General features: G+C 41.7%; 1 protein-coding gene across 2 annotated transcripts; it reads right to left on the bottom strand.

The window, feature by feature from the left end:
* Window positions 1–1,295: 1,295 nt before the first annotated feature.
* On the bottom strand, window positions 1,296–25,558 carry MAPK14 (mitogen-activated protein kinase 14). 2 transcript variants are annotated; one of them, XM_057384246.1, is made up of 12 exons: window positions 25,213–25,558; window positions 18,243–18,372; window positions 16,107–16,165; window positions 15,622–15,733; window positions 15,072–15,101; window positions 14,606–14,653; window positions 14,044–14,158; window positions 13,029–13,100; window positions 5,497–5,576; window positions 4,928–5,006; window positions 4,444–4,617; window positions 1,296–3,654 (listed from the first exon to the last, which is right to left on the bottom strand). In XM_057384246.1, exons 1-12 carry the CDS (start codon window positions 25,326–25,328, stop codon window positions 3,587–3,589), a joined length of 1,083 nt encoding a protein of 360 aa, XP_057240229.1. In that variant the 5' UTR covers window positions 25,329–25,558; the 3' UTR covers window positions 1,296–3,586. The 2 variants fall into 2 exon arrangements, with proteins under 2 accessions (XP_057240229.1, XP_057240228.1); XM_057384245.1 differs by lacking the exon at window positions 5,497–5,576 and adding an exon at window positions 7,529–7,608 and having other exon boundaries at window positions 25,213–25,556.
* Between the last annotated feature and the right edge of the window lie 1,936 nt (window positions 25,559–27,494).

The raw sequence follows: 27,494 nt of genomic DNA, 5'->3' as shown, positions 1-27,494 counted from the left end.
CGGTCATTTGATGAACACAACCCTTGCTCAGCTGCTTGTGCACATGCAGGTAAGCAGGGCACAATTAGGGAGTCACAAATAGCTGGGGCATGGCTGGGCTGTAGAGATGAGTTAACTTCAGTGACCAAATCAAACAGGAAACTTCAGAATCACGGAAACCTTTKGGTTGGAAATGACCTTCAAGATCATCAGCRTCTAACCACAAGCCTACCACTGCCAAGTCCACTCAAAGAAGTGGTGGGATGACCCAAAAATCCTTCTCCAGGCACTCTCTAGATGCAGCTGGGGTGACAATTAGTTACAAATTTGACCATGCTTCCCTTTCTAGAAACAAAAATTTCACCGTGGGCCTACCCAAACTCCTAGTGTGTTGTTCCCCCCTGTGATGACCCCATCATTGACTGGAGCACAGTTGGACAATAATTTTCAAGTGTTGCACACCGTTAAGCCTCATGAGTTAAGTAATTTGATTTTATAGATGTAGTTTATTCCCCCCCCCCCTTCAATTCTCACTGATACTTTTTTRCTAACCAGGATATATCGTAACTGAGCACATTCTGGAATTTTAAGTCTTGAGTGTTTGGGGTTTTTTCKTTTTTCTCCCAGAAAACAAATGACTGGTGCTATTTAGGCTACCCCTCTCCTCAAGGGCTCCCCCTCTCCCTCTCCTAGCAGACAGCAAAAGTGATCAGGAAGGCTCACGGGACTAAGATAACACCCCCAGCACTGCTCTATTTCCTCAAATCAGCTGCCTAACTGAACAACATCACCACCCTTGGTTCACCAAGGCTTAAAGCTTCAGTGATTGAGGGCTGTGTCAGTGTGAAGAACTTGGCTTGGTCAACCCAAATTCTTCTAAGGGATGGACACTGATGCACAAGAGAAGCTGGAAAAGCTCCACTGTGGTGATCTTGCCACTACCACAGCAGCTGAAGAGGAAAAAAATAATTTTTCAATGGCAAACAAGCACAACCCAGTACTACTGGGGAAGGCCCCAGGTCCAGGTCTGCTCTATTTGTGTTGAATTAGTGCTTCCCTGCATTAAACACAAAATAAAAGTTGCTGTTTTTTTTCTGTGCTCAGTACTCATGATCAGACTCTTAAGTTATTTTTGTGGCAAAGAATTCACTTGGGACAAACACAGACAAACCCCAGGAGAGCAGAGTCAGCCACCAAGTCATGGCCTTGTCCCCCAGYCCAGCCATCGCACCCAGGAGCACAAAGGAGAAATTCCCACCACGCTAAAACTCAACACTTCAGTGCAAGAGCTTTCCAAGTACCAGCAGTGCAGTAAATCTGAAAAATAGATTTTATTTTTAACCAGTGGTATTGTGACATCTTATCTGGCATAACCAATTACAGCAAAATCCATGGATAGAAACAAAATAGCAGATCTCTTCTTTTGGGTGCAGCGTCCTGCCCAGGCAGCCGAGCAGCACTGACAGCAGGGAGTTTGTGCCCCACGGGCTCCCTCAGAGGACTCTGATGAACCATTCCCACTCACACACACACAGACACACCCACACACACACACACAACACCGATAGTTTTTAAAAATCTTTAGCAATATTTCTGCATGAAATCACACTGTAGCATCTACACATAAAATGGCTGATAAAAATAATCTTGCTGTAGGTTTACATTGTGTATCTACATTTTCGTTTGAATACCCAGACTGCTGGCCCAGCAGAAAAGGGAGGTTTTCTGTCTTGATTTTGTTGGGCTGAGGAGAGTTTTATCCTAGAGCACAACAGAACTGCTCTCTTCAGCTCAGCCCAGACCTTTATTAAATGTTTAGCCTGAAGAGATTGCCGGGAAGTAGCCTGGGAAGAGTCAATGGCTTTGTCCCATCCCTTTGTGCTGCCTTTTCAAACATGGGGCAGAAACACTACAAAAGCACTCTCTGCCCCACAGGTAACAAGAATACAAAATACTGCAAAAGCCTKTCTCCTCACATACACGGGTACATTGCCCACACAGGATGCCTGCAACAAATTAAAGTCTAAAAATGTTTCCTCCAGAAGCCCTAAAACTGGGCTCCTGAGCTCCCCAGCTACACATGCATGCGGAGCAACCTCCCTCCTGCCAGCCTCTAACTCTGGGCACTTCTCTCATGCAGRATCCTGGAAAATACAGAATATTTGAACCATGTTTGTATTTAAACATACTCCCTTCTCATGTTTCCTCAGGCAGAGATCAACCTGCTAAGAAATAGCCAAGAAGCTCTTATGTAAGAGGATAAAAAAACCTTCTAGTAAATGTTAGTTTTATGTATATAAATATTTGTATTTATAGATATAGACAGTGAAAGGGTGATTGTGTGTTTATGCATGCTTATTTCTTTGCTTTGGATTCCAATACTTCTAAAAAAAATCATTTCAGGAAATAACTTAAGTTCTGGCACAAGATACTATAGTCATTTCTTTAAAGAACATTTTTTACACTTGATCTCACAAGAAATCCTCCAGGCCAAGCTCTCCCCCTCTGCAGAGAGAAGGTCAGAACAAAGAAAAAGGTGCATGTTTCTCTGTGCTGGATATGACATCCTTCCCTCRTTGAAGATTCTAGAATGGCAGGTATTTCACAAGGAGCTGCAGCACAGGAGGAAGGGTGCTGTGATTTTATGGCACTGCCTGAGGTACTCAGTAAACATTTCAGTGACGATTGAACTGCCCCCAGTGCCATCCCCAAAAAGTAAGGACAAAAATCAAGCAGCTCTACATGCACATACAGCTACAACATGCARAAACACACCACCTCCAAAAGAACAGAATACACAAACGTGTGGCTAGCAAGGATCTTCCCCACCTCTGTCTCCTGGGAGATAATGCTGAGAAGCCTCAGAACAAGAGGAGGAAAGGGAAAAACACAGGAACACCCAATCCAGGGGCTGAAGTTGTTGCCTCAGAAAGTTACTTCTCAATGACATTGAGTTCATGCCTGGCTACCTGGGAGCCTTCACCCTCAAGAACAGTGGGTCAGATTTCCACCCCAGACTTCCTTTCCCCTTTCTCCCCATTCATTTAAGGCACAAACATATTTACAGTTTCAAACAACATCTTTTCATGTTCCAAGAGTCAGCCACTGGAAGGCCTCTACACTCTGCTGTACCAGGAAGATCTGGATGTCAATCACACCTGGCATTGAACAAGGACGTCCCTCAACCCCACCTTCRGTCCTGAAGAAAACAGAGGACTCTCTAAGCCTATAAACCAACTTTCATTATTTTGAGGTTACTCAGTTGTAGGAGAATTGGTAAATGGCAATGATTGCAACCAAACCTTTAAATGTCACCTTGCCCCAGCAGTACAAACTGGTGGTGCACTGTTACTCTGGAAGAACGAAGTGCAGTCAGAACAGGTCTCCAGAGGCTTGCCCCAGGCTGTACACAGAATACAAGAGCATGCAGCATGTTTACATAGACTCAGCTTTCTTCCCTCCCCCCTCCCTCCCCAGTTCAACACACACAAAACCCCTCCACTAAGGAGAATATTGTTGTGATGAGGCACTTGAACGATAATCGGAGAGTCCCTATGAAAAGGCCTTCCCTTCACAGTGAATGGGACAAACAGAAGAGAGCAGTTTCTCAGGACTCCATCTCCTCTTGGTCAAGCGGGGGTGGCACAAAGCTGATTACTTCATCGTAAGTCAGGCCTGGGGGGAAAAGTGAGACACAAACTTAGAAGCAGGACTATGACAGCAATGCTAGACACACCCTCATGCAAGAAAACCTGCAACGATCTCAAATGTCATAATGCTATTTTAAAGAAAAAAAATACTGTTTAATTAAGACAAAAGAAGAAAAGAATGGTTACACCRCTCTCAGAGACTTAACATACACAATAAAAGATGCTTCCAGAGCATTGAGGAGATGTAAGTTTGAAAACAAAGATATGCTTGTATGTTCTTGGTAGTAATTAGTTAGCAGGACTATGATAAATATGTGCACAGCAGGTGGTAGATTCACTCAGGACCTACAGGATGCCCATTTTTATCGCTTCCTTTTGTGCCACTAACTACCATGGCTTAGTTGAACCACAGCTCATGGGATGGAGAGGAGAAGACTGAGGGGAGACTCATCAAGGTCTGAGAGGGGCAGGCACCAATCTCTGCTCTCTGTGAGCAGTGACAGGACCCAGGGAAGGGCTGGAGCTGTGCCAGGKGAGGGCTGGGATGGATCCCAGGGAAAGGTTCTTCCCCCATAGGGTRCTGGGCACTGCCCAGGCTRCCCAGGGAATGGGCACAGCCCCGAGGCTGCCAGAGCTCCAGGAGTTTGGAAAATGCTCTCAGGGACAGGGTGGGATTCTGGGGGTGTACAAGACCTCTGCAGGGCCAGGAGTTGGCCTCCATGACCCTTGTGGGTCCCTTCCAACTCAGGATATTCTACAATTCTACAACCACAAGAGAAGCTGACTGGCTCTCTCTCCCCTGCCCCAGACTCACTTTTCCATTCTTCAATCTCRAGTTCTCTGCTTTCAAAGGACTGGTCGTAGGGGTCTGCCACGGGTTCATCATCGGGGTCGTGGTACTGRGCGAAGTAGGCGTGGGCCAGCGCCTCTGCGGCCGTGATGCGTTTGTCCGTGTCCAGGACCAGCATCTTCTCCAGCAAGTCCACGGCTGCAAGAGCACCAAACAGAGAGCATTTCTCACATGAGCCCACATACATGAGGAATGTAAAGCTTCTGAAGTGTACTCTGAAAATGTAAAGCTTCTAAAAGCCCACATATATGAGGAATCTATAGTTTCTCAGGACCCACCCACCATCCACAGTTTTTTCCTCTTACACCCATCAGCCCACACACACTTCATAAACACAACCCTGTCTTGTGCTACTTCTGCAGTCACAACAGAGATTTGGGAATCTTGGTGTCCCAGCACATGCTAGCCTCAGTTTCAGCAAAAAACACATTTAATAAACAAGTCTTACCCAGGGGATTGGCACCAATAAACACATTTTCAAAGTTCATTTTCGGCATGTAAGACAAAGACTGAATGTAGTTTCTTGCCTGTGGAAATAAATGCTCTGTTGAAGTATCATACAATATCCAGCCACCAAGACCAAGTACTTTTCAACCATCCTGAAGCACTGCTTATTACGGTCGGTCTCCTTGCTTACTCTGGCACTCACTAAGCACATCAGCATTATCCTGTCCCAACTAAGGCACTCAAGACAGAGGAAGAGCTGACATTACTTGAAAAGCAAAGAGGTGCWGCAAGAGCTGACTCCCTGGTGTCCCAGCCAGGCTGGGTGCACCATGCTGTCCTTGGTGAGCTGCACAACACAGCACACAATGCAAAACCAGCTCACAGCCAGGCTCTCCCGAATCTCACAAGTCTGTGGTTGAGTACACTGTTCATTTAGTACAAAAATCTTGCAGAAGAGCAGGTAGTTAATTGCCCACCCCATGCCACATGCAAGCATTTCACTGACAGAAGTGGTGAACAGTCTGAGTGAAGCCCTGCCCTGCAAACCCCCTTCATCTGCTCAGATCTCACCTCGTGGCTGGGCATCCTGTTAATGAGATATGCAGGGGGCGTTCCCGTCAGACGCATGATCTGCTGAAGCTGGTTAATATCTTAAGTGCCTCGTCAAGGGCTTTGTTAAAAACAGTGCAAAAACCATTTCAAACAGAAAACAGTTGCATACAAAGCATCTCTTCTGCAAACCACAAGGCAAAAGCCATACAGGCAGGGTCTGCTAATTTTTTTTAACTACCTGTGAAATGTTCAGCAATTACACAAGTGAACACTTGAAAGCAATGGGAAGTCACTGCTCAGTTGGTAACAGCCAGTACAGAAAGTATTTCTGTCCAATGGACCAGCATTGCACTACAACAAGGTTGTGTTCACATTTCCCAGCAGTTTTAAGTCATCAGAGACTACACCACAAAATCTTCCCTATGCTGCTGCAGCTACACACAGCTTCAGGAAAACGAACAAAAATTAAAACAGAAACAAAAACTGTACTCTCTGCACTGGTTACCAGCTTTTTTTGTCTYACTGCATAGAAAGTGCTTAAGTTTCTTGCGGTGCAAAGTGAAACTGGCTCACAACTGACACCAGCTTTGAGTGCCCTTTGATGTGTGGGCTGGGTGACAGAAGGCATTAAATGCAAAATTAGAAAAAACATTAGCATTGCATAAAACAGTTAGTGGGTATCAGTGAACAGGGAAAGTGAGAGTAAGTAAAGTAATGCAGAAGAAACCCAGGATTTGTTATAGTGACACACTAAAAACCATCAAACGCTAGAAACAGTAGAAACAGTATTTACAGGTTTTTTTTAATAGACTCTTGTTTCAGACCTGGATAAAAGCAACTATTGTGTAATAATAGTTTAAAAAAAAAGACCTGCTTCAACTTACATATGCAAATTAATCTTTTGCTTAATTTAGTCAACCTTCCAGCTTATGTCTTTTGCTAATCCCCTGTACTTCAAACACCAGAGCAGCCTTAAGGTCAGTTCACAGGGCAACCAAATCAATCTGGATTATTCAGMTCTAACCTTTCCAAAGGTGGAACACCCCAGCAGGGCTTTTTAAATTGGTGGGATATTCAGCAAGTTGCCCAATTTATCCCAATTTGCAGTGCACATCTACCTTCAGCAGGTATTACTCCAGGCTAATCTCACATTTGTATTTACAGTCAGTGCTACAAGAACATTAAGATGCATCACAACATAATCTTATCACCACTTTCCACAGCTCTGATCCTCTGCTGCACTTCACAAACAGCAGTGACCTCAGTCAGTGCTCACTGTGCATTCACCTGCTAATCCCTGACTTCATTCACTCCACCCTCAGGAACAGGYAGAATTAAAGGCCATTTCACACTGTCTTTGCACAGGTTCACAATTCAAGATTAGTACAGCACAGCAAGTGGCAGCATGGCTGAAAATAGAGGTCACCCTTCAAAAGGGAACTGCAGGAAGCTTTTTGCTGTTCCCTTGGTAAAAGGGAACATCCTACAGAGCACAGGTAGTTTATAGGCTCAGCAGACTCTACTGTGTGCCCTGGAACAGCTGCTACATAAAGGCACCTAAAAGGCATTTTGTGCTACAAAAACAAAGATAGTGGCAGCAGTGTTTCAGAAATTAATCACAGTACAGAAGGGACTGTGTGTGTTTAGAGGATAACACACCTGCTCCTATTTAGAAAGATCCCTGGGTATACAATCTGGAGAAATAATAATTGAGACAAGCTCAAGCTCTTAGCTGTGAAAAATCCTTCCCCAGTAACAGCTGATCATACAAYAGATCACAAAGCATAAACCCACAAACTGAGAGAAAAGTCACGAAGCAGGAAAATGAGAATATGGAAGGGTGAAATCATACCATGGGCAGAGGTAAGAGGAATAAAGATCAGATACAYAAAGCATAAGAACTTAAAGGCATCCAAGAGCAAAGAATTACAAAGGAAGAAAAATAAAAGAAAATAAATCCCAACACATACTACAGATAGACTACAGGAGAACAACACACAAACTTGGGACTTCTGAAAGGGCAGATATTACAATCAAAGTGTAAACTCACAGACTCTGAGGAGATTTTCTTCAAAAGCTCAGGCCCTGGGGTTCCAACGAGTCTCAAAATGAGCTTCAACTGATCAATATCTAATGATGGACCATAAAGGAAAATGCTGGGAGAAATCAAAATGAAAAGCGCAACACATCACCCTATTAATGCTGAAAATTAATTCCTRCCAAGGCCTTGACTGAAAAGCTATTTCAGGCAAATCATATTCATTCCTCTTGTTTGCAACTGAATATAACTCAGCTCTCACTGTATCAGGCTGAACATCTTGTCTACAGATACACCACATGCATTGATYGGGCACTGCACCCTGAGCTATTCTGGAGCAGAAGTCTTTTGCCCCACTGGCAAAGGCTCAGTTTCCATGCTCCCTTCACCCTCAGACCCCACACCAAGCTGCAGTTAGCAGGATTAGGTTGCATTAGTGACAGCTGAAGTAAAGCAGAAGACTGAAAAGGGTAGGCACTCATATTAAGAAGAAAGTCAAGGCTTTTAGTGAACACCTTCCAAGCTAATCCAGCAACTTCTTCAACTCAGAAGGYAAAGAAATGATTGGACCCTGCTCGTACCCTACAGCATCACTTCACCATGGGCACACCCTGCACACCTGAGCTGCTGCAGCTGGCACAGGGTCCCACCCTGGCACCTCCTGGGGACCATCAGGGCAGGGGGATCAAAGCTCCTGCACCTCCTTTCTGCCCTACAGAGCTGCTGGAGCAGCAGGGATGAACACAACATGGGCTCAGGTTTAATCTGTCTCTGTGGAAAGCTCTCAGGATGGAACATTGCAGATGGAAAGAATGTGTACCAGGAACAGAGCTCCCACCAGGCCACAGGTCAGTCAGAGCTGTGCTCTTTAACAAGGCCTGGGTGACAAAACAGACAATTGAGGGGGAAATACCCATCAAAAACACTGCCTAAATCTCAAGACAGTAAGGAGACACAAAGTATCATTTTTAAAACCATCAATGCATAATCTCCTTTCTTCTCTGAACTATCCTCCACAGGGATTTCAGACTGCCTGTAACGTTTATATTTGCCTTTAAAATTATACCAAAGTAGTTCCACAATTTTCTTTTAGACAATCTCRTTTTCTGAGATCAATGCCTTTCTGATGGTTTAAGAAACAGTTACAGTTCTTCCTCAGAGTATCTTTTGAGTACTACAAATGCTTCAAAATYTGTCAGCTTAAAATAAAGAAAAAAAACCTAAAAAACAACAGCTCAGAGTTCTGTAATACTAGCAAACTATATATGAAGGAAATCACCAATTCTTTGCTAAAACCTTCACCTTTGGAGGTAAACTTTGGTCTCAAGTTTTATATATTAAATTAAGAGCCTTGGAAACAGCACTTTGTCAGAATAGCTGAATTAATTTCTCACTTGTCAAGCTACTTGGCAAACTTCTAGCTACTTAAAACACTCAAATCCTAAGAGTAAATCCAGTATCTAGTTGGATTTAGCACAGCTGAATTGCTAACTCTGAACTGTCAATGTTTAAAATTAAATCAGAATATCTAYTGCTGTAGGAGAATTAGCAGAGGACACTCTACTAACCACAAATGGCTCATTTAAATTAGATTTTCTTCRGAGTTACTTAAAACAGTCCTTACATCTTTCACTTATTCTTGTGCAAACAACAGTTGAAGTGCAAAATTTAGAGTGCTCACATGCCATAGCTCAGTTTAAATATTTAAGTTATTTTAAAGGCATTTAAAATCCTGGGCACAGGTATGCCAACACTATTGTGACCCTGTTTGCTACTGGAAGATACTTCTCAGATAAACAAGGAAAAGCAAAAAAGTGCCAAAATATGTAAYTGGCACTGGCACAGCCAAAATCCAACCCTGCTTCTGGTTTTCTATAACCTGCTGAACTGCAGCATTCTGGAACTTTAGGGCCCATCACATCCCAAAGAAATGAGCCAGAAGTAATTAAAGACAGGAAAGAGATTTAGTAAATACAAAGCAGAAAAACACCACATGTGCATGGAGAAGGAAAGCACAGCATGCAAACCCCAGGTGCCATCTTCAGGGTACTCCCAAGGATGGATGAGGGATTCTAAAATTCAGAAAAAAACCTGCCATCACCACCAGCAGCAAATCTCAGAAGATTSTAAGAGCTTATCCAGGCAAAGCAAAGTTCAAATTTGTTTTAGCTGCCACCACAAGCAGGAATCAGRTATATCAGAAAATTATGTAACTGGTTAGTTATCATGGAAGTCTCACACTGAGTAAAAATAGTAATAAAAGCACTCTTCAGAGTTTAAGGRAACACAGTCAACTTCAAGCATACAGAAAAAACTAACTAGTACAAGAAAAATCTAGATATTCTTCTTTTAGTTTGYATGATTTTATGCAAGTTAAACTGTCAAAGTCAACTTTCCTACTTGTATGAATCATTCACATTACAAGAGCTGTAAAAATTTAATAAATGTGTTTAACAGAAACTAATCTTGGCATATGACAGATACAACAATACCAAAAAGAAAGCCTCAGTTAAGCTTCACATTCACAGAATCACAGAATATGTCRAGCTGGAAGCAACCTACAAGGATCAGACTCCAATGCCTGAAGGAGTTTGATTTTCATGACATAATTTTTTGRTCTCTGATTTCTTTCCCACAATCTTGATCCCCTTCTCCACCTCCTGGCAGAAATCTTACCAGTATTAGAAATCCATCTTTTATCCAAATACTACAATAGGAATAGTTCAATTACCTTAYATTCAGTTGTAAGTTAGGAGTACTGTAGCAATCCTGCAAAGCTWAGCCCAAATTAGCCACAGGGYTTTTTCCTAAGAGTACCTCAATTCTTGATTTAGGTCAATGAGAGTTGTGTTCAGAATCTCTACATATTCAGAAGTTTAAACTCAGCATTAATTTATCAGTGGCATAATCATCACAGATAGCCCTGAAGACCATAATTTCAGAGTACAACTTTATTACTTACCTGATTAAATGAACTTACAACTTACCTGTACTGAACAGGTGCATCCCCAGGCTGTATAAAGAAATAAGTGCTGGATGTAAATAACATCACACCATTTCTGCTAAATCCTTGGTGAAAAGAACCAACATTTCAAACAAAAGAACCATCTGAACAGRAGGATGATCATCCTGAGCAGCCATTACATATTCTATCATTCTGATTTTGGAAATGTAAAGCTACACGGTTGAGAAAATTTACATAATGAGACCAAAAATCAAGAAGAACTTCAAATTTTCTTTGTCAAACAGGAGCAGTTTCCAGCAACACAAAGTCACATTGCCTCCAATTGCAGAGGGAATTTTCTAGAGCTGCAGTGGATTTGGAGATAGCACATCCTTGGCTACTGGAGGCAAGGCAAACATGCTGTGAATTATTCATGTCAATATTAATTCCAAAGTCAGTAAGTCAGCAATTGTACAGTGACACTACATGAGGAACAAGTGCTTCTGCAAATCTGTGGGTACAATAACATTATTAAGAGCCCAGAATTATCCAACAGGATCTAAACCTGGAAAACTTCTTCAACTTTCTCCTAAAATAGTGCATATACAAAGATTTCAAAGAGCCTTCCAAGACAGGAAGAAACTAGAACTGTTACCTTAATTGTTTGCTGTGTTTAGATGTCAGCAATATTGGAGTGAAAGCTCACAGCTTGGTAAGTGTTCCATGCATAAACAAGATTCACAATCAACCCTGCTCCCTTTTTAGTTTTAACCCCATGATCAAAAAGCACAAAGTGGGAAACCACACAGAAGGACTGTAAGAATTACAGTACTAYAAAGTTTTGTCTAAGATGGGAAAGGATTGGGTCTTGTTTTTCTTAAATGTAAGSAACTCAGAACAGAAAAAGCATTTAATTAAAAAGTATTACTGCCATTTGCAAAAGAAATTGAGCATTTAAAGTAAATCATCACAAGCATCTGCCTGCTGGGAGATATAAATCAGTGAAGTACCTTATTATGATAAAGCAAACAAATTAGATTCTAAAAGTAAACTTCATTTTGCATTGCAGATATTAGTGGCTTTAATTTACAGCTAAGAACAGAGTTGGAGAAAAAGTTTCTCAGACTTGGAAGATCACAGTTATGTTCAATTCCTAAAAAAAAACAAAGTAAATCAAAACCATGCAGCATTTCTTACATACTGCAAATCTTCCTAGCAAATATTTTAGTTGCAAGTGTCAAGTTCTTTAAAATCTAAAGTGTTGCTCTTGCTAGGGTCAAATAATGGCAACAGCTTAAAGATTTTTGSTTTGTTTGAATGAAAAATTCTCAATATCTCAGTTTTTCTTAACAGAAACAAAAAAAATCTGTCCAAACCAACCTACACATGCTGAATCAACAGATAAAAATATACCAGCTTTTGTTTAATTCAGCTTCTGTCTCTGACAACAGAAAAATACAGCAGAGATGACTACACAGTAGAATACAACAAATTCAACAAATTTAGAGAGAAATTATAAGATGGAGACAAGCAGAAAAAGAGAGAGGATAAAGTTAAAGCACACAGAAGAGAGAGGTGAAGCTGAGTGAAAGCTGGAATGAGAACCTTCTCCTCAGGAATGAATTTTGGAATCCAGATGATTTCTGAAAGGCAACATTAAACAGAAGGCAGCAATTCCAACAGCAGCTTTCTTTTCATTGACAAATTGTAATGAATCAATAAAAGTTATTAAACTGTGGTTTTAATAACACTTTGGTAATAGGTGGGCAATGTAATACAGTTTGGTAAAAGGTGGGCAATGTCATTTTCTCTGGCAAATGTAAGCCAAATTTCTAGGCAATGAAAAATCTTGCCAGTAGTAAATTACACCCCCTATCTTGTGTGGCTGAACAAAAATTTTAAGTGCAACAATTTGCATCATTTAATTTCCAGTTTCCTGAGGAAAATATGACCAWATCTCAAAGTTCTCTCAAATTTGTCCAAGCATCCTACCCAATCCACTTTTGATGAGGCAAAAAAAAAAGTTCTGAAAATGTTATTCAAGCTTGATTTTTCCTRTCTGTGAAATAAGGCTCACAGTCTGTTTACAGTCAAACATGGAAATGGAACCTAAACATTACAGAATAATTTTAATGAGAACCTTGGCACTAAARGATCTGCAAACCCACTGCTTTCACAGCCAGGATACCTCCCAGGACAAAGAGAAGAGAGGCCAGAAGGGATGCTTCATATTTGCTAGAAACCTGAAGCATAAGAGGATTCTTGGCAGACATCCATGCAAGTATTAGCTAMAAACTCAACTAATAAATTTAAATAAACTTAAAAGAAAGTACTCCCAGAAACAAACAGAATGCAACTCTAGTGATGACARTAGACAATAAAGAGGAAGAGATGTGCAGCAAAATCAAGAACTCACCTCCTGGTACTGTGAGTAAAAGAAGCCATTCATTTAAAAACAAATCAACAAACCAAAGTCCATAATTAAAGCCAGAACATATTTTCTTGTCAATTATATGAAAATGAAGATTTGACTTCCATTTCAAAAAATAAATTACTTCTAAAGGATACGGTCTGTACCAGGGAACAATGTTCTTCCAGTCAACAGTTCAGCCATAATACATCCCACTGACCAAATATCAACTAAACAAAATAAAACAAAACAAAACATGATGCACAAAACACAGTCCCAGCAGAATCACCCCATCCMACCAAACAACTCCATCCTTAAATAGCCTCATGGTAGTGAAGCAATCTGAAATACATTGCAAGCTAACTGATACTGTTCTGTGTCATCTAAAACTTGTGTGATCTTGAATTCCATTATTTGTACAACTCTTCCTTTCAGGGTAYAACAYGACCTGAACACCAAAGTGCTGGAGAAGAATCTACACAATCAAAGAGGAAGCAATCTGTCCAAGATGACTCTGAGGAATGGATTTGCTTGTGGCCTTACATAAATTCTTCCCAAACAACCAACTACTATATTAGAGATACAGACAAGCCCATAAATATGCAAGAGCTTAAAARGGTGATAATGTATGGAATTAGGGTAGCACATTATTTTCTTTGGTGCATAAGCTTTCCTGTACAAGAACTATTCTCAGCCTTTGATTTTCTTCTCTGTGCCTGATCTGCAAGTATTGCTGGAGGGAAGATACTGGAAACTGTGAGGAAGATWAATCTGTGAAGAAGTGGCTAACAGGAAAGGATGGGAGAGCCAGACACTTTTATCATTTCTTCACGCTAGAACTCCAGACAGTCTCCTCAACCAGCTACATTCCAGCCACTTACTTTCAAAACCACTGTGYTGGGAAAAGCAAAGGGTAAGTGCCAACAATATTTTGCTGACTGCAGTTTCAAASGTTCAAATTTAAAGAAGTCTTGTGAGTGCTATCAGAATGATTCTTAACTTCCATCTGATAGACTTTGGTTCAAATACTAATTCTGAAGCATAATTACCATGAGTGCCAACTTATGCAATCAAATGAAAGGTGTAATGAGCAAGGACAACCTCTGTTCCAACCCTCCCCACAATTCAGGAATTTGTCTAAACAGAAAGGGTTGTGCTAGCTAAAGGCATTACCTGTCTGGTTGTAATGCATCCAGTTCAGCATGATCTCAGGAGCTCTGTACCACCGGGTGGCCACGTACCCGGTCATCTCATCATCCGTGTGCCGGGCCAGCCCGAAATCCAGGATCTACACAACAGAGAAGACACCAAATACTGCAGGGGAACAATCTAAACTACCCAACACAAACAACCAGGCTACTACTGAACTGGGGAGAGGACAGGTGGGAGAGCTGCAAAAACAGATTATGAAACCAAATTTCACAACCTGTGAAAAGACACTAGGCTAGAACAGCGTAGGACTTGACAATCAGAATTGTGTCTAGGCATCTTGTCTCCAAAACAAGTAAACACAAACTAAAGCTGTTAACTCTTCACTTTCAYGATGATTCACTAAAAACACAGGAACAGATACAAAAACACATCTTAACAATCCTTAACAGCTGAGAAGCACATTATTAATTTTCAACAAAAGTATTTTCAAAAGGAATTATTTTGACACTTAAGTTGCAAGGGACATTCACATGGCACTCACTCAAATCTCAGACAAACCAACCAGACCTTGTGATTACGTTACCTTTAGCTCACAGTCTTCATTAACAGCTAGGTTACTAGGTTTCAAATCCTAAAAMATTAAACATCAGCATTAACAGTGGTATGTATTTGTTGTTTCACGAGTCTGAAGYAGATAAAAATGTAAATGGAGATAAAAATACAGATTCTGAGTGTAAATACTAACTTGGGGTGAATTATTTTATCACAGAGTCAGATCTCTCTTCAGCTGTCTTTAGAGGTGTCACATATAAGCAAMAATGCATACAGGCTTATTGCTACACTGGTGCTGTACAGGTATATTTAATAGAAAAGCTGTTTCACAAAGGAACAGAAATTACAGATCCTGACAACCACTTCCCCTGTTCAATCTTTTTATTACTCAACTGAAGTAATCCTCAGAAATTTTGTTCTTTTTTCCCTTGGTGCTACATTGTAAAATTTAAAGACATTGTGTCAGCACAGGAAACAATCTCAGAATRAATACTCACCCTGTGTATTATGTCAGCTGAATGGATGTACTGCAAAATAAGAAGRCAAAATTTATGTAACAGTCCAAGTAGCCACCTCCTCATCTCTTCCCTAGAAAATACTGCCCTACCCCAGCCCACACAATTCAGATGTTACAGTCTGTCTGCAGAAAGAACCAACTRTGTGTCTGTGGGTTTCAAACAGGTGGGTGTTCCAGTTTGCCTCTCCTCAGGAACACCCAGGAGTGCTGCCACCCGAGTGGAGCAACACAAGTAAACAAAACTGAAGAAATGGAAAATTCATAGCCAGAGCGGATTAGAGGGCACCACAGTTCATCATYTTCCAGACTCTGCCCACAGGAACACATAAAAATGATAGGTAACCTTACTGATGCAGAGCTCCAGAGGTATGAAGTGAAAGAACAATCATAAAAGGTTATCCTACAATACTTTAGGGAAGTTACTGAAGCCCACTATGTACTCATCTGAATCCCTGAGGATGTAACATTCACCAAGAACTTCCATCCCCCATGATGAACTGTCACCATTCAGGTAGGATGGGGGCACTTACCTTCAGTCCCCGAAGGATCTGGTAAATGAGAAACTGCACRTGGTCATCAGTGAGCTTCTGGCATTTCACAATGTTGTTCAGATCTGCTCCCATAAGGTGTGTCACCAAGTACCTGCGAACAAAAGCAGACACGTGGCTTATGAAGCAATCTCTCAAATAGGATTAGGATAAAAATTCCCTATAAATCTCCAGTAGCAGGGCTGACTGTCCCAAAGCACGTTGTTSAATGAAACATAGACCGTGACACTTTAAATAATGTAGCAGATTAGGACAGTGATTCCAACAGCAATGGGCAGTAAACCACAGCAAGTGAACAAGTCTGACAAGTCCAATAGTTTGGCATGTACAGTATTTCTGTGTTGGAAYTCAGAATTATTTGTGAATGATGGCAGACAAATTAAAGAGGCAAATATTTCTGTCATAATCTGGAAGTCATAAGGAGATACAAAAGACATTTTGCTGCAATCTTAAGAGAAGTTACCTACACATCATTGAATTCTTCTAGTGATTTGGCAGGGGTGAACACATCCAACAAGCCAATCACCTAGAAAGGAAACAGTAAAGAGAAAAGCTGTGAAATATATTTATAGCAGTAGCTAAGATCCTTTGTGGCACACGAGTACYTATTCCAGTAGATGTTTCATTTCCATCTGTTCAGTGTTGTGCTTTATGCAAGCTAACRACGCCTCCTGGAACTTGAAAACCTAATGCAGACACACGTGAGTGCTCAAGATCATCAAGAACTAGATACAGGACACAGAAATACATCTTATACTCAAGCTCCCCAAACCACCACACCTTCCAGATTTGATGGTGTGTTCTGTGCCACATAAAATCAAATGTTTTTCTTTAAAATTTGAACGTGAATTGTCAGGACAGTAGCACTAAAATGCCTACCTAAATAAACTCTCATCATCCCTGCATCTGCAGGATTTTTAAGTCACAGTCCAGATAAACTTCCCACAGATAAATGATGTGTGTGTGTAYATATRTATATTTATAAAAATGACTTAACTTCTTTTACTCYTTACTCTTAAAGMTACATAGGYTCTTTGCAATGCCAATCAAAAAYATTAATRAATGTCAGAAAGTTGTAGTTAYAAGCTAATTTTTATTGCTTAACCTTATTAGCATTTTTCTRTGTGTGTCAATAGATAAACCAAAGCTTCCCTGTTTGAGGAATTTCTCAGATATGAGAAAAGGTCCAGAAAAAAGCTCCTGGGTACTACGGGGATTCTCGACAATGGCAGGTAGTCATAGAACTAGGGGTAATGGCTTTCCACTGGAAGAGGATAGATTTACATCAGATATTAGGAAGAAATTCTCCCCCATGAGCGTGGTGAGGCCCTGGCACAGGCTGCCCACAGAAGCTGTGGCTGCCCCAGGATCCCTGGAAGTGTACAAGACCAGGTTAGACAGGGCGTGGAATAGCCTGGACTGGTGGAAGGTGTCCCTGCCCATGCAGGGATGGCACTGGATGACCATAAGGACCCTTCCAACCCAAAGCATTTGAAAGTTCTAAGGATATTAAGCAAGATCAAAAGTTACCTCTACTGCTGAGACAATGGTATCACATCAGAATAATTATTGACAGTATTACACACACAYATCAGAAGTTCCAGTGATGTGAGCCACACTGAAAGCATCAGGATGATTTATGGGATACCAGCTGCTGACTGCAGTGGTTACACACCACATCACACCACTTCTGCCACAGCAGAAGTTTTGAACAGATCAACCACGGAGATCCTTACAGTGAGACTATGATTGCTTGGCTTTTTGTGCTAGGGGAATGTCCTAGCCTTGCTCAGCTCATGTCCATCTCTTCTGCCAAATCAGAGCTTGCTGGGACAAAAGAAATCAAGAGCCTTCCTTTCTTCCTGACATTCTGACAGCTCTTGCAAGGGCTGGTTACGAGAATTTTTKCTCATAGAATTCACTCCAAACACTGTGCAATATAAATATGTTGGCATATTMATGTCACACAAAGGAGAAACTGGTCGGATAATTGTCTTCTATACCAAATGTAAGTTTYATCAAAAAATAGTTCAGCATAACATTTGCCACATTCTGGTTTATTTCCTTGCTGATGATTTAAGTGGATGGCTTGTATGAGCAGCCATCTAATTTCCACCCTTTTTTCCCCCCTATTTTACCCACAGGAATCTAGTGAATGTCTGSTCACAATTTTCAGACACAGACAAGCCAAAAACAAGATTGAAAAGCCCTCCAGAACACACTAAAAACAAACTTTGGGATTTYATTTCTTTAAATAAATACTTAACATAACAAAAAAACTGCAGTTTACTATAACGAGTGAACAGGAGAATGCAAGTGACACCACCTGTGTCTCAAATCCTTACGAACTTGCCAAATAGTAATTTTGACATTATTCTAGAAAATATTTAGATTTTTTAATAGAAAACTGGTTATTGTGGGGTTTTTTTAGGGGTTGATTTTGTTACTCTGCATGGTTTTCTACAGCTATTATCCCTTGGACTACTGCAAGCTTTACATTTAGCATTAAGAAAAAAGCATGCAACAAGATCCTTAAATGTAATCATGAATGCTCAGTGCACAGATCAACTTCAGACTAACATTTCACACCATCCTGAACTCACATTTTCGTGTTTCATGTGCTTGAGCAGCCGCAGTTCCCGGTAGGTCCTCTTGGCATGGATGATGGACTGGAATGGCCGGGACAGCTTCTTCACAGCCACACGCAAACCAGTTTTTGTGTCAAAGGCAGAACTGCAATGCAGAGTAACCAAATTATCAAAATGAGCTTTTTATAAATGCCTTCAAATCCACACTGTGCAATTCTAAACAGAACTATCTAGACGATGAGTCACAGGCAACACMATTTCTCCACTGAAAATAATTTTTAGGTTTTCTGGTTCATAACCTGCACCGCCACCCCAAATCCCCACATATTTACACAACTGTTGGTTTCTGCAGATAAGCTTTAAAATTGCTCTTGTCCACACAGTRAAAAGAAAAGCTTGTAGAAAAAAAGAGAAATATTTATGAATTCRCTGTCTAAAGTGCTCTTAAACATAATTATGCACTAAAACTCTGGAGAGAAGAGTACTCGTAAATGCTATCACTATTCCTAAACATACTTTCCGACACCACACTTAATCACAAAATGCTATGCTCAAAACACTCTCTCATGATTTCAGTCAATATAAAAATCCCAAACTTGTGCCTAACAAAATCAGTTATGACAGCTGTTAATCATAACTGAAACTGAAATCAAATCTCTTCGGTCAATCACATCCAACCCCAAAGTTCTGTTATACACAAATGCATGTGAATAAATGATGCATAGCTGTACATTACCAAACYTTGTCCCATTAGCAGAAACTTTATACATACAAATAGTATTTCTTCTTAAAAGTCCAYGAGGACTTATTCAATCCTACTCAGTAACTGAAAACACAAATATATACATACATATATACATACACACACACACATATATATATATTCTGTACTGTAAAATTATATTTTCTGAAATAATCCCTTATGCAACTTATAAAAGCTCTGATCCATCCAAAAGGAAGGAGGAGCAGAAAGAGASGATGTGAAATCAACACTTGACTCAAGGACAATAAATATGGGGAAAGTATGGAATGCAAAAAGTCATACAAGGACAACACTGGTTGATTTTCCTGCTGYATTTATGATTCAGATGAACTCATGATTGCATTTAAAAGTGAGAATGCACTAATTTTTGATAAACATCAAGCAAAAAGGAGTGCTACGTATTTATAAAGGTAAAGTATGAAATATAAAGCTTAACTAACAAAGCTCAAAACAAATCACAAGAGTAGTCCTAGAATAAACCCACAATTGCATCTGCAACCCACAATGCCCACCCTACCAAAGGGGCTATGTGAAATAAATGCAGCTGTCATTTACTTTTAAAGCAACCACCYGGAATTAACCTGCAAAAACACTCAYTATCTCAAATTTGCCCAGTTTCCAAGGAATTTTGTAACTGAAGCTTATGAAAAATAGAAAACACACCAGCACCCTTCAACGACCAGTGATCCTTCCCCCACGCCCTGCCAGGGAATGGAAAAACCCACTGTGCACAGTGGAAGAAGAGCATCCCCCTGTCTATAAAGGGCATCCACACAGTGGAAAGAGCTCTCTGGAAAACACACAGGAGTACAGCTACACCAGGTCACAGCAACACCAACCTGCCAGAGCTGAATTACTCAAGCTACATCACACTGACTCAAAACACACCCATTAGCAACTACTTCCATGTGCAAGTTATCCTTTACACCTCACTCAGCCTGAGTAGACAAAAGARGCCATTAARCATTCATCTTTTAATGTTGATTTCAATTTGTCAAGTTTTCATACACCACTAGAAAAATTAATACTTAAGCTGCAACACTTCATAAAATGTAGAATTCAATTTTTTTTTGGCCTCAGGTGAAATTCACCRTCTTGCAATACACAAACATCCCTAGTTCTGCCTGAAATTACACGCCACTATTTTACTGAAACATCAAGCGTTTTCCAGGACTTAAAGCAAAAATAAGAATATTATCATCATTCAACACATGCTGTTATAAATTAGTCATTAATCTTCACCAGTTTCCAAACATTTCAGGTACAAAGTGCAGTGTATATACCAGTAACTCTTTCATCTTGCAAAGAAGGGGATCCCCTGCATCTCAACCACGTCCACAGCTCCAGAGTCAAAGWTCAATCTTGGTTTCCAAGATTTTAGAGCCACCAGACACAATACAAGCTATTTCAGGATCCAGATGAAATTAAATTTCTATTTTTTTCATTATTACCTTTTTTTTTTGGGGGGGGGTCATACCAAGTCACTGTTCTGTTGTAGTAGCTGTACAGCCTCCAAGTGAATTGCAATCAGCAGTACTTGTTAAACAGCACAATGCACAAGCCCAGGAAAGAAAATTCTGTATTACTACACATTCACAATCTAGACTTATTCTTAAAGTCAGAACATTGTTTGGTCATATTTGAGGCCTAAAGACTATTTCCCCACAGATAAAATCATGCTGAGTAATTTTCTGCCAATACAGATAACTGGCTAATGGYTCCAGCAGAGCTACAGAACAGCTGTCAGTTGGAGAACATTTTAAAGAACACTAAACTGCCTTTCATCACAGACTTAAAACAGCTGCATTACACTGATCCTATTTCAGCTAAAGAAGCCCAATTAGGAAAAAATTGCATGACCCACAGTTTTAAATCCCTTTTGAAACAAGATCAGCACAAATTCAGAATTTATCACACTTTTTTTTAACCTCTTACATAGTACTGTGCTATGACAAATGAACTGCGTCCACCTCACCCTAAGTRAGCTAAAATTACAATTCTGATCTAACCTGAATTGAATCCAGAACACAGGAGGTAGAAGAAAAAAATTATTTTAGAGAACCCATACACTGATCCAAATGGAATCTTAGAAGCAACATTTGAAGCAATCTGAGGAACTGAAGTATGTATGAAGTCACTTATGAGCACAATTTATTTCAATATTAGATCATCAGAATGTTAATTTTTTGCAAAGGCTAAATATACACTGCTCATTGCTAGTGCCTCTGCAAATACCCAAGATAAGTGAATCTTCTTAGTGATACTTCTGAAATTAATTTAAGCACCTCAGTCACAGAAAGAAAAACACAGTTAGCACCTGACTTTATTATTGGCTCCAGTCACCTCTGTACCYGTGTTTCAGTCTTTACCCTCCCAACACACTATGAAAGTTGCAAATCTTATTATCCTGTACTACATTAGCTTCTGCTCCTAAGAAAGCTGCACTAAAGATCTCCCTATAGGACACGTGCTCATACTAATTTCACCTCTTAATATACTGAGTTCCCATAAAGTCCAAACTCCTTGTCAACACTTTCAGAGCTCTGCTCACAGCTTTTCTTTGCCTGCCCTTCTCCTACTCAACTCCCCCTTCCTCACACATCTTCTGCCAATCCTTCCTGTATGGCTGCTTCATCCCACTCAGTTTTASAGTTCTGTTCCTATCACTTCTCACAGATCTACCACACCTTGCTGGAGCAGCAGGCACCTGTCCCTCCAAGCACRCACAAGCTTTGGAGGCACTTGCATGCTTTGATAAGGGATTAGAAGCAATCCACAGAGGAGCTGTTTCTACAAAGATGCTATTTAGGAATAGTATTCAGGATATTTAAGAAAATATTTCATTTCCTCTGGAGTGGAGCCTAATGCTTTAAAATTTCCTAAATCCACTGCATTTCTGTATCTCCAGCAAATTCAGAGTCAGTGTTAGCACAACTGTGGGTGGAAATGGGAAGAAATCACAGGTTTTGGAAGGGCTGTATCACCTGACAGACTACAAAAAAAAAAAGCTAAAAAAAGATCTTATGCAAGATTTTGAGGAAGAGTAAGTCCTGGCTGTTCAATTCTTTCCAAATTAATTAAGGCAATACAGATAGCTTGCAAAGCAATCAAACCAAGCCCATTATTTTACAAAGGCATAAAYACAACAAAGAACAGCTGCTAAAAATATAACAATTAAGTAAACTAAGGGTATACCAAATGTGCTTCACAKCATTTAAGAAATTGATGGCAAAAACTGTGAAAACACCATTTTGCTTAGCTCAGAGCTGGCTGAACTAACGCCAGGAGGCCAGGAGTCAAGACTTCCCTCCAGCACATGCAAGAAATGAAGCAATCSTCCAACTAAAGTGTGAGTCACCAATCAATCCCATCTCTGTTCAGCAACTTCCCACTGCAAGATGTTGTATWGTCTTGCCCCCTCTACTCCTTACATGAAATATCACAGGATGGATATATCAGGAACCCTTTTTTTCAATGTAGGCCTGGTTACAAAATGTTTTCCATGCAAAAGACTATGTTGTATAAATATACAAATTGTTGCAAGAATGAATGAAACAGCATTTCATACAACAGATGCCATGGCAATTGTTATGTGACTTAGTAAGAATCAATCTGAGGATACAATTGTGTAAATTTTCCTCAAAATTAAGGAACTGAATCCCTATTTGAACCTCCAACACTTCCAGTTTTTAAAAAATGGATCCTGAAAGATACCAGAGCTGGCCATTTGAACCTCATTCTTCCAACACTGCAATATTTGCTCTCACTTCAGGCACATGGCTCAGGTGTCTCAGGGTGCAGAAAATGCTTCTCCCTCCATCCAGTGACTCCCCAAGAGTCAGGTTTGGGTATTAGGGTGTTCCAAGCCATACTCACAGCACATTCAAAGCAGCCAACAGCTTCATAGTCTAAATGACTCATCTGCTAGCTTAATGCTTTCTTTTTTATTCATTTCCCCCTCCACTTTCTAAAGATTCCTCATTTTCAAATGCCTTGTTTTGACAACCAAAACAACAGAACATTTGATTATAACAACACAGGGAACATACATGTAAGTATATTTAACCATTTTCTTTAAGGATTGATAAAACACCAATCTTTACTATCCCAACAGAGATACTAAACTCCAAGTCTCAAATGAAACTAGGTAACTTTTAACTGGAGAGAAAAAAATTCTCTAAAGGGACAGAGAATGGATCAAGTCATTGCAGGAATACCCTAAACAATATGCATCACCACTTGAAGCTTAATAAACTTCCATAAATATGCAAAGGTTTTTGTTGTTTTCTTGAATTTTTTAATTCTGACATACTTTCCATATCACTGTATCTTTTCTGGAAACTATTTTTAGAAGAACATACAGGAAGCCATTAGCATGGACTGCAGAAAGACTCTGTGCCACATGTCTGAAATTGCTTCCAATATAAAACTGTTTCATTTGGTCTGAACAAAATTGCACAATCTTTGAAAGTTTTGACACAGCAAAACAGGAAATTCATGATGCAAACTTTTTAGTTACTGGTTGTGAAAACAAACTTTGCAAGTATTACACATACAGTGGAGATAGTAAGGAGTGGGAAAAGAAAAAGTGGGGCAGACGATGCAGGATCAACCTTAAAGTACAAAGGACAAGGCACTGAGCAAATTAATTTCCCATTACATTTCAGGAGTTGCATAACTCTGTGACACTTACAGGGGTATTTATCAGCTGTGTCAACATGGTCTTTCTTTCATCAAATGAAACCTGTCTATTCCCTTCCAATAAAAACCATTATATGATTATATTAAAAAAACAAAACAAAACAAAACATAACAAAACACATCAGCAAGWGTACTGGTTATTCTTGCTAGAAAATTGACCAGCCTTTTTTAATTTTATGAAATGTAAGCATCTGCACACTTCAATCATAGCATTTTAAGAAACGTATGTTATTTAAGCTCAACTTACCAAGAATTTTATAACACTAGGTTAAGAACAGCTAAGAGTATGTCATTCAAACTGTRGCACACACCAAACAACTTATTTTCTTCCCTAGCAGAATGCAGCATGCATCCCTCCTTATTACAAAATTTATATTCATAACATAAATTTACACACTGTGTTAATAAAAAAACATATGCATGCCAGCTCAAGGACAACAGCAAAGCAGCCATATAATGATGCACCCATATTTCAAAATTCTGATCACACTTTGACAGAACCAAGGAACACGGAAWAAGAAACCAGAATGCTCATGTGGAAGATGTTTCTTAGTCAAAGGAGGCTGTAATCTGTGAACACTTTACTAAATGACTGCTAACATCTAGAGTCAAATTGACTCAAATACTACCTTGTCTTTAAGCTTAAGCAAAGTATGCAGCTCCATTTATGTTTAATGATCCACCATACTTCAGCAGAGAAGCTACAAATTAAGGATGTATTGTATTACACGCATATAGCCTGGTTTGTTCCTATTAGGCAAGCACTAAAAACTAAACTMTTCAAGCTCCCTGTATTTCTGCAGGTTCATACCAGGACTTTACTCTCTCAGGGAGCACATGCTGCAGTAATTCTGTAGCCATAAAACGAGTCTTCCTGTGTTCATTTATTATTCCCAAGAAAACATCGGTGCYTGTAAATGCACTATAATCGGTCAGGGATACAAAAACAGCTCTCATAGCCTTCGTTCTACTTCTTGCCTATCAACAAATTCCAGATAAAAATACAATTGCCTCAAATATAAGCTATCCTTCAGGTCCAGAAAGAAACTGGGACAAGAGCTGGCAAGCCCTCAACTCTGCAAAAGCCGGCTATGGGGGGGCTTACCAGACTCCCTCTGCACTCCCCACCTACTGACTGCAAGAAATCACACTGAAATATGTCCACATGAGATCATTCGGGGAGAGGGGGGGGGCCGGGAACGACACATTATTATCTTCCCCTGCAAAAATGTTTCAGAGCCACCTGCCATGTGGTGCAATCCCCGACGCATTCCAAAGACAAGACTGCGGCTTCCCGGCAGCACCGCGCGTAAACCCGGGAGGAAAAATGCCTCTTGCAGGAGGCTGGTGAAAAGCTGGGGGAGCGGAACCSCCGGGGGACAGGAGGCAAGCTCCGCTCGCCGCGGTGCCCGCCCGGCACGGATCCCGCCGCGGGTCCCTGCAGGGCACAGGGGGCCGAGAGGCGGGGCAGCGACCTAAYGCGACCTCCCCCGCACAGCCCCGTCCCCTCCCAGCACTCACCAGACAGAGCCGTAGGCCCCGGAGCCGACGGGGGAGAGGTTCTGGTAGCGCTCGGGCACCTCCCACACCGTCTTGTTCAGCTCCTGCCGGTAGAACTTGGGCCGCTCCTGAGACATCTCGGTTGCGGAGCCCGCCCCGCCCGGCCCGGCGGGAGGGGGAGGCTCTGCCCGCGGCTGCAACAGCACCGCCGCCGCCGCCACTACCTCCTTCTTCTTCTCCTCCTCCTGCAGCAGCAGCAGCGACTTCTTCCTTCCTTCCTTCCTTCCTTCTTTCGCTCCCTCCCCTCAGCGCTCCCGGGCGGGGGCAGCCCCGCAGCAGCGACGCCCCCGCGGCCGCCGCCGGCCCCTCACGCCCCGCCCCGCCCCGCGCCGCCGCTGCCCCCCCTCCCACAGGCGCGGGGGGCGAGGCCGAGCGCAGCCCTGTCACCGCCTTCCCCCGGCGCTCTCCCTCCCTCTCTCCCTCCCCGGGCTGTGCCACGAGGGGCGGGATGGCCCCGTGAGGTGCGGCCGGCGGTCGTGCGGCCAGCGGCGAGCGAGGCTGGAGCGCCGGCGTGCGGGGCGGRGACACGCTCCCGCCGCAGGTGGGACGGCGCAGGCGACACCGCAGCCACCGCCTCCGMCCCTCACGCCCCGCCCCTCACGGCACAGCCCTGGCGGTGGACCCGACCACACCGGTCCCGTGCACCCCGTACAGCGCAGGCGGTTCCGGGCGCGGACAGCGGGCACCGGCGCCGCTGTCTCCTCACAGCCCGAACGCGGAGCCCGCTCCCCGCGGGCGGCACAGCCCGGCGGCTCCTCAGGGCCGCACTCGCGAGAGCTCCGCGCCGCGGGCACAGATGCCCCAATATGGAGCCCGCGTCGCGGCGTCTCGCGAGAGCAGCGCTGAGGGCGGCCCGCCTTCCCCTCAGCGAGCGCTGCCCTTCTCCTTGGGCTGTTCTAAAAGTGAAGAGAAAAGGGAAATAGATAAGAAAGCTTAGCTAGGGCAGCACAGCCTGCCAGAGTGTATCTCAGCCCCAGTGCTCCTGAAGCCTTGCAGGCTGGTATGAATTGTTCCTGTAAACTTGTCAAGCCATGAGGGATGGGAAGAGCTAAACTCGCTCTGCACAGTTTTCACGGTGTCCTGATCTTTCTCTGTGTATTTGGACAATAAGCTATTTCTCAATACTTCTCAAAAGGCCTTCCAATATCAAAGATACAGATGTGTTTGCTTTCAAGTGCCTGCATAAGACTCAAGTCATTAAGTGCTGCAGGTTAAGCTAATTTTGGAATGGAACCTGTGGTGTCTTCACTAGGTAGCAAGTACAGAATATCACAGCCAATAAGCAGTGTTAAGGATTTGTGTTTAAGGCCACRTACCTTTCAATCTCAAGCTTTAGAAATAAATTATTAGGAATACTGTGCAAGATAGATACATTATGAATGGGTTATGGAAGCTTGCTTTTAAAACATTTGGCTTCTTGCTCTACACAGTGGCAACCTGTCCTGCGGTGCTGCGAGTCATTGAAGCCCATAGGAGCAAAAAGTTTAAAGTTGGCATTGCTTGCATCTATGAAGTAACTACTTGGTGTATTAGGGTTTTTAACGCCTTTAATTTGCAACCCCTTTCGCTTCCTGTTACTTTTGCTTGTTGTGTGACTTTACCTTGAAAAGAGGCAGCTGTGCTCAAGGATGTCAGACACACCTTGCTCTCTCTGCTTTGGAGTGACTGGGGCATGTGTATGTGTACAAGACAGAAATACAATGCTGGAGTCCTTGTTGTGGTATCAGAAGAAACAGGTCTCAGTGATCTTAGTTTTGTTTCTTTGTTTTAGTTTTGTTTGACTATGAATATCCGTTTTCATTCTGGATCTCTTTTTGGATCCAGCGTGGACTCTCAATGGTTATGGCTGTGTCTACTCTACACAGTCCTCCTAAGAAAGTAAACACAGAATCTCTGATTCATCATTTATTTGGGCTTTGTTTCAGTGTATCCTGAAACTTAAACTTGTTTTGAGACCRTGACAGGGCTAGAGACTCAACACTGGCTATGGGTGAGGTTCTCCAAGGTGTGGTGAGCTAATCTATCAACTTGCTGCTGCCAGAAGGGACAGGACCATACAGGGAAAGGAAAGCAGGGGAGCCAGCATTCTCTCTTTCTGTATAAGCTCTTTCATCAGCTTAGCTGTGTGTTWCTGCAGAAAATATGGGTCTGGTCCAACTTATGCTGCTGTAAGTAATTTTCTGGTGATAAGTGCAGGCAAACAGAGCTTTAGTTTGAGTTGCTATTGGCTATTCGAATTTTCA

This window comes from Malurus melanocephalus, unplaced genomic scaffold (genome assembly GCF_030028575.1).
Source record: "Malurus melanocephalus ecotype Western Australia unplaced genomic scaffold, MMel_1.1 scaffold_693, whole genome shotgun sequence".
NCBI classification, from domain to species: Eukaryota; Metazoa; Chordata; class Aves; order Passeriformes; family Maluridae; genus Malurus; species Malurus melanocephalus.
Note: the sequence above shows the minus strand (reverse complement) of the source record. Positions and strands in the feature narration are given on the sequence as shown.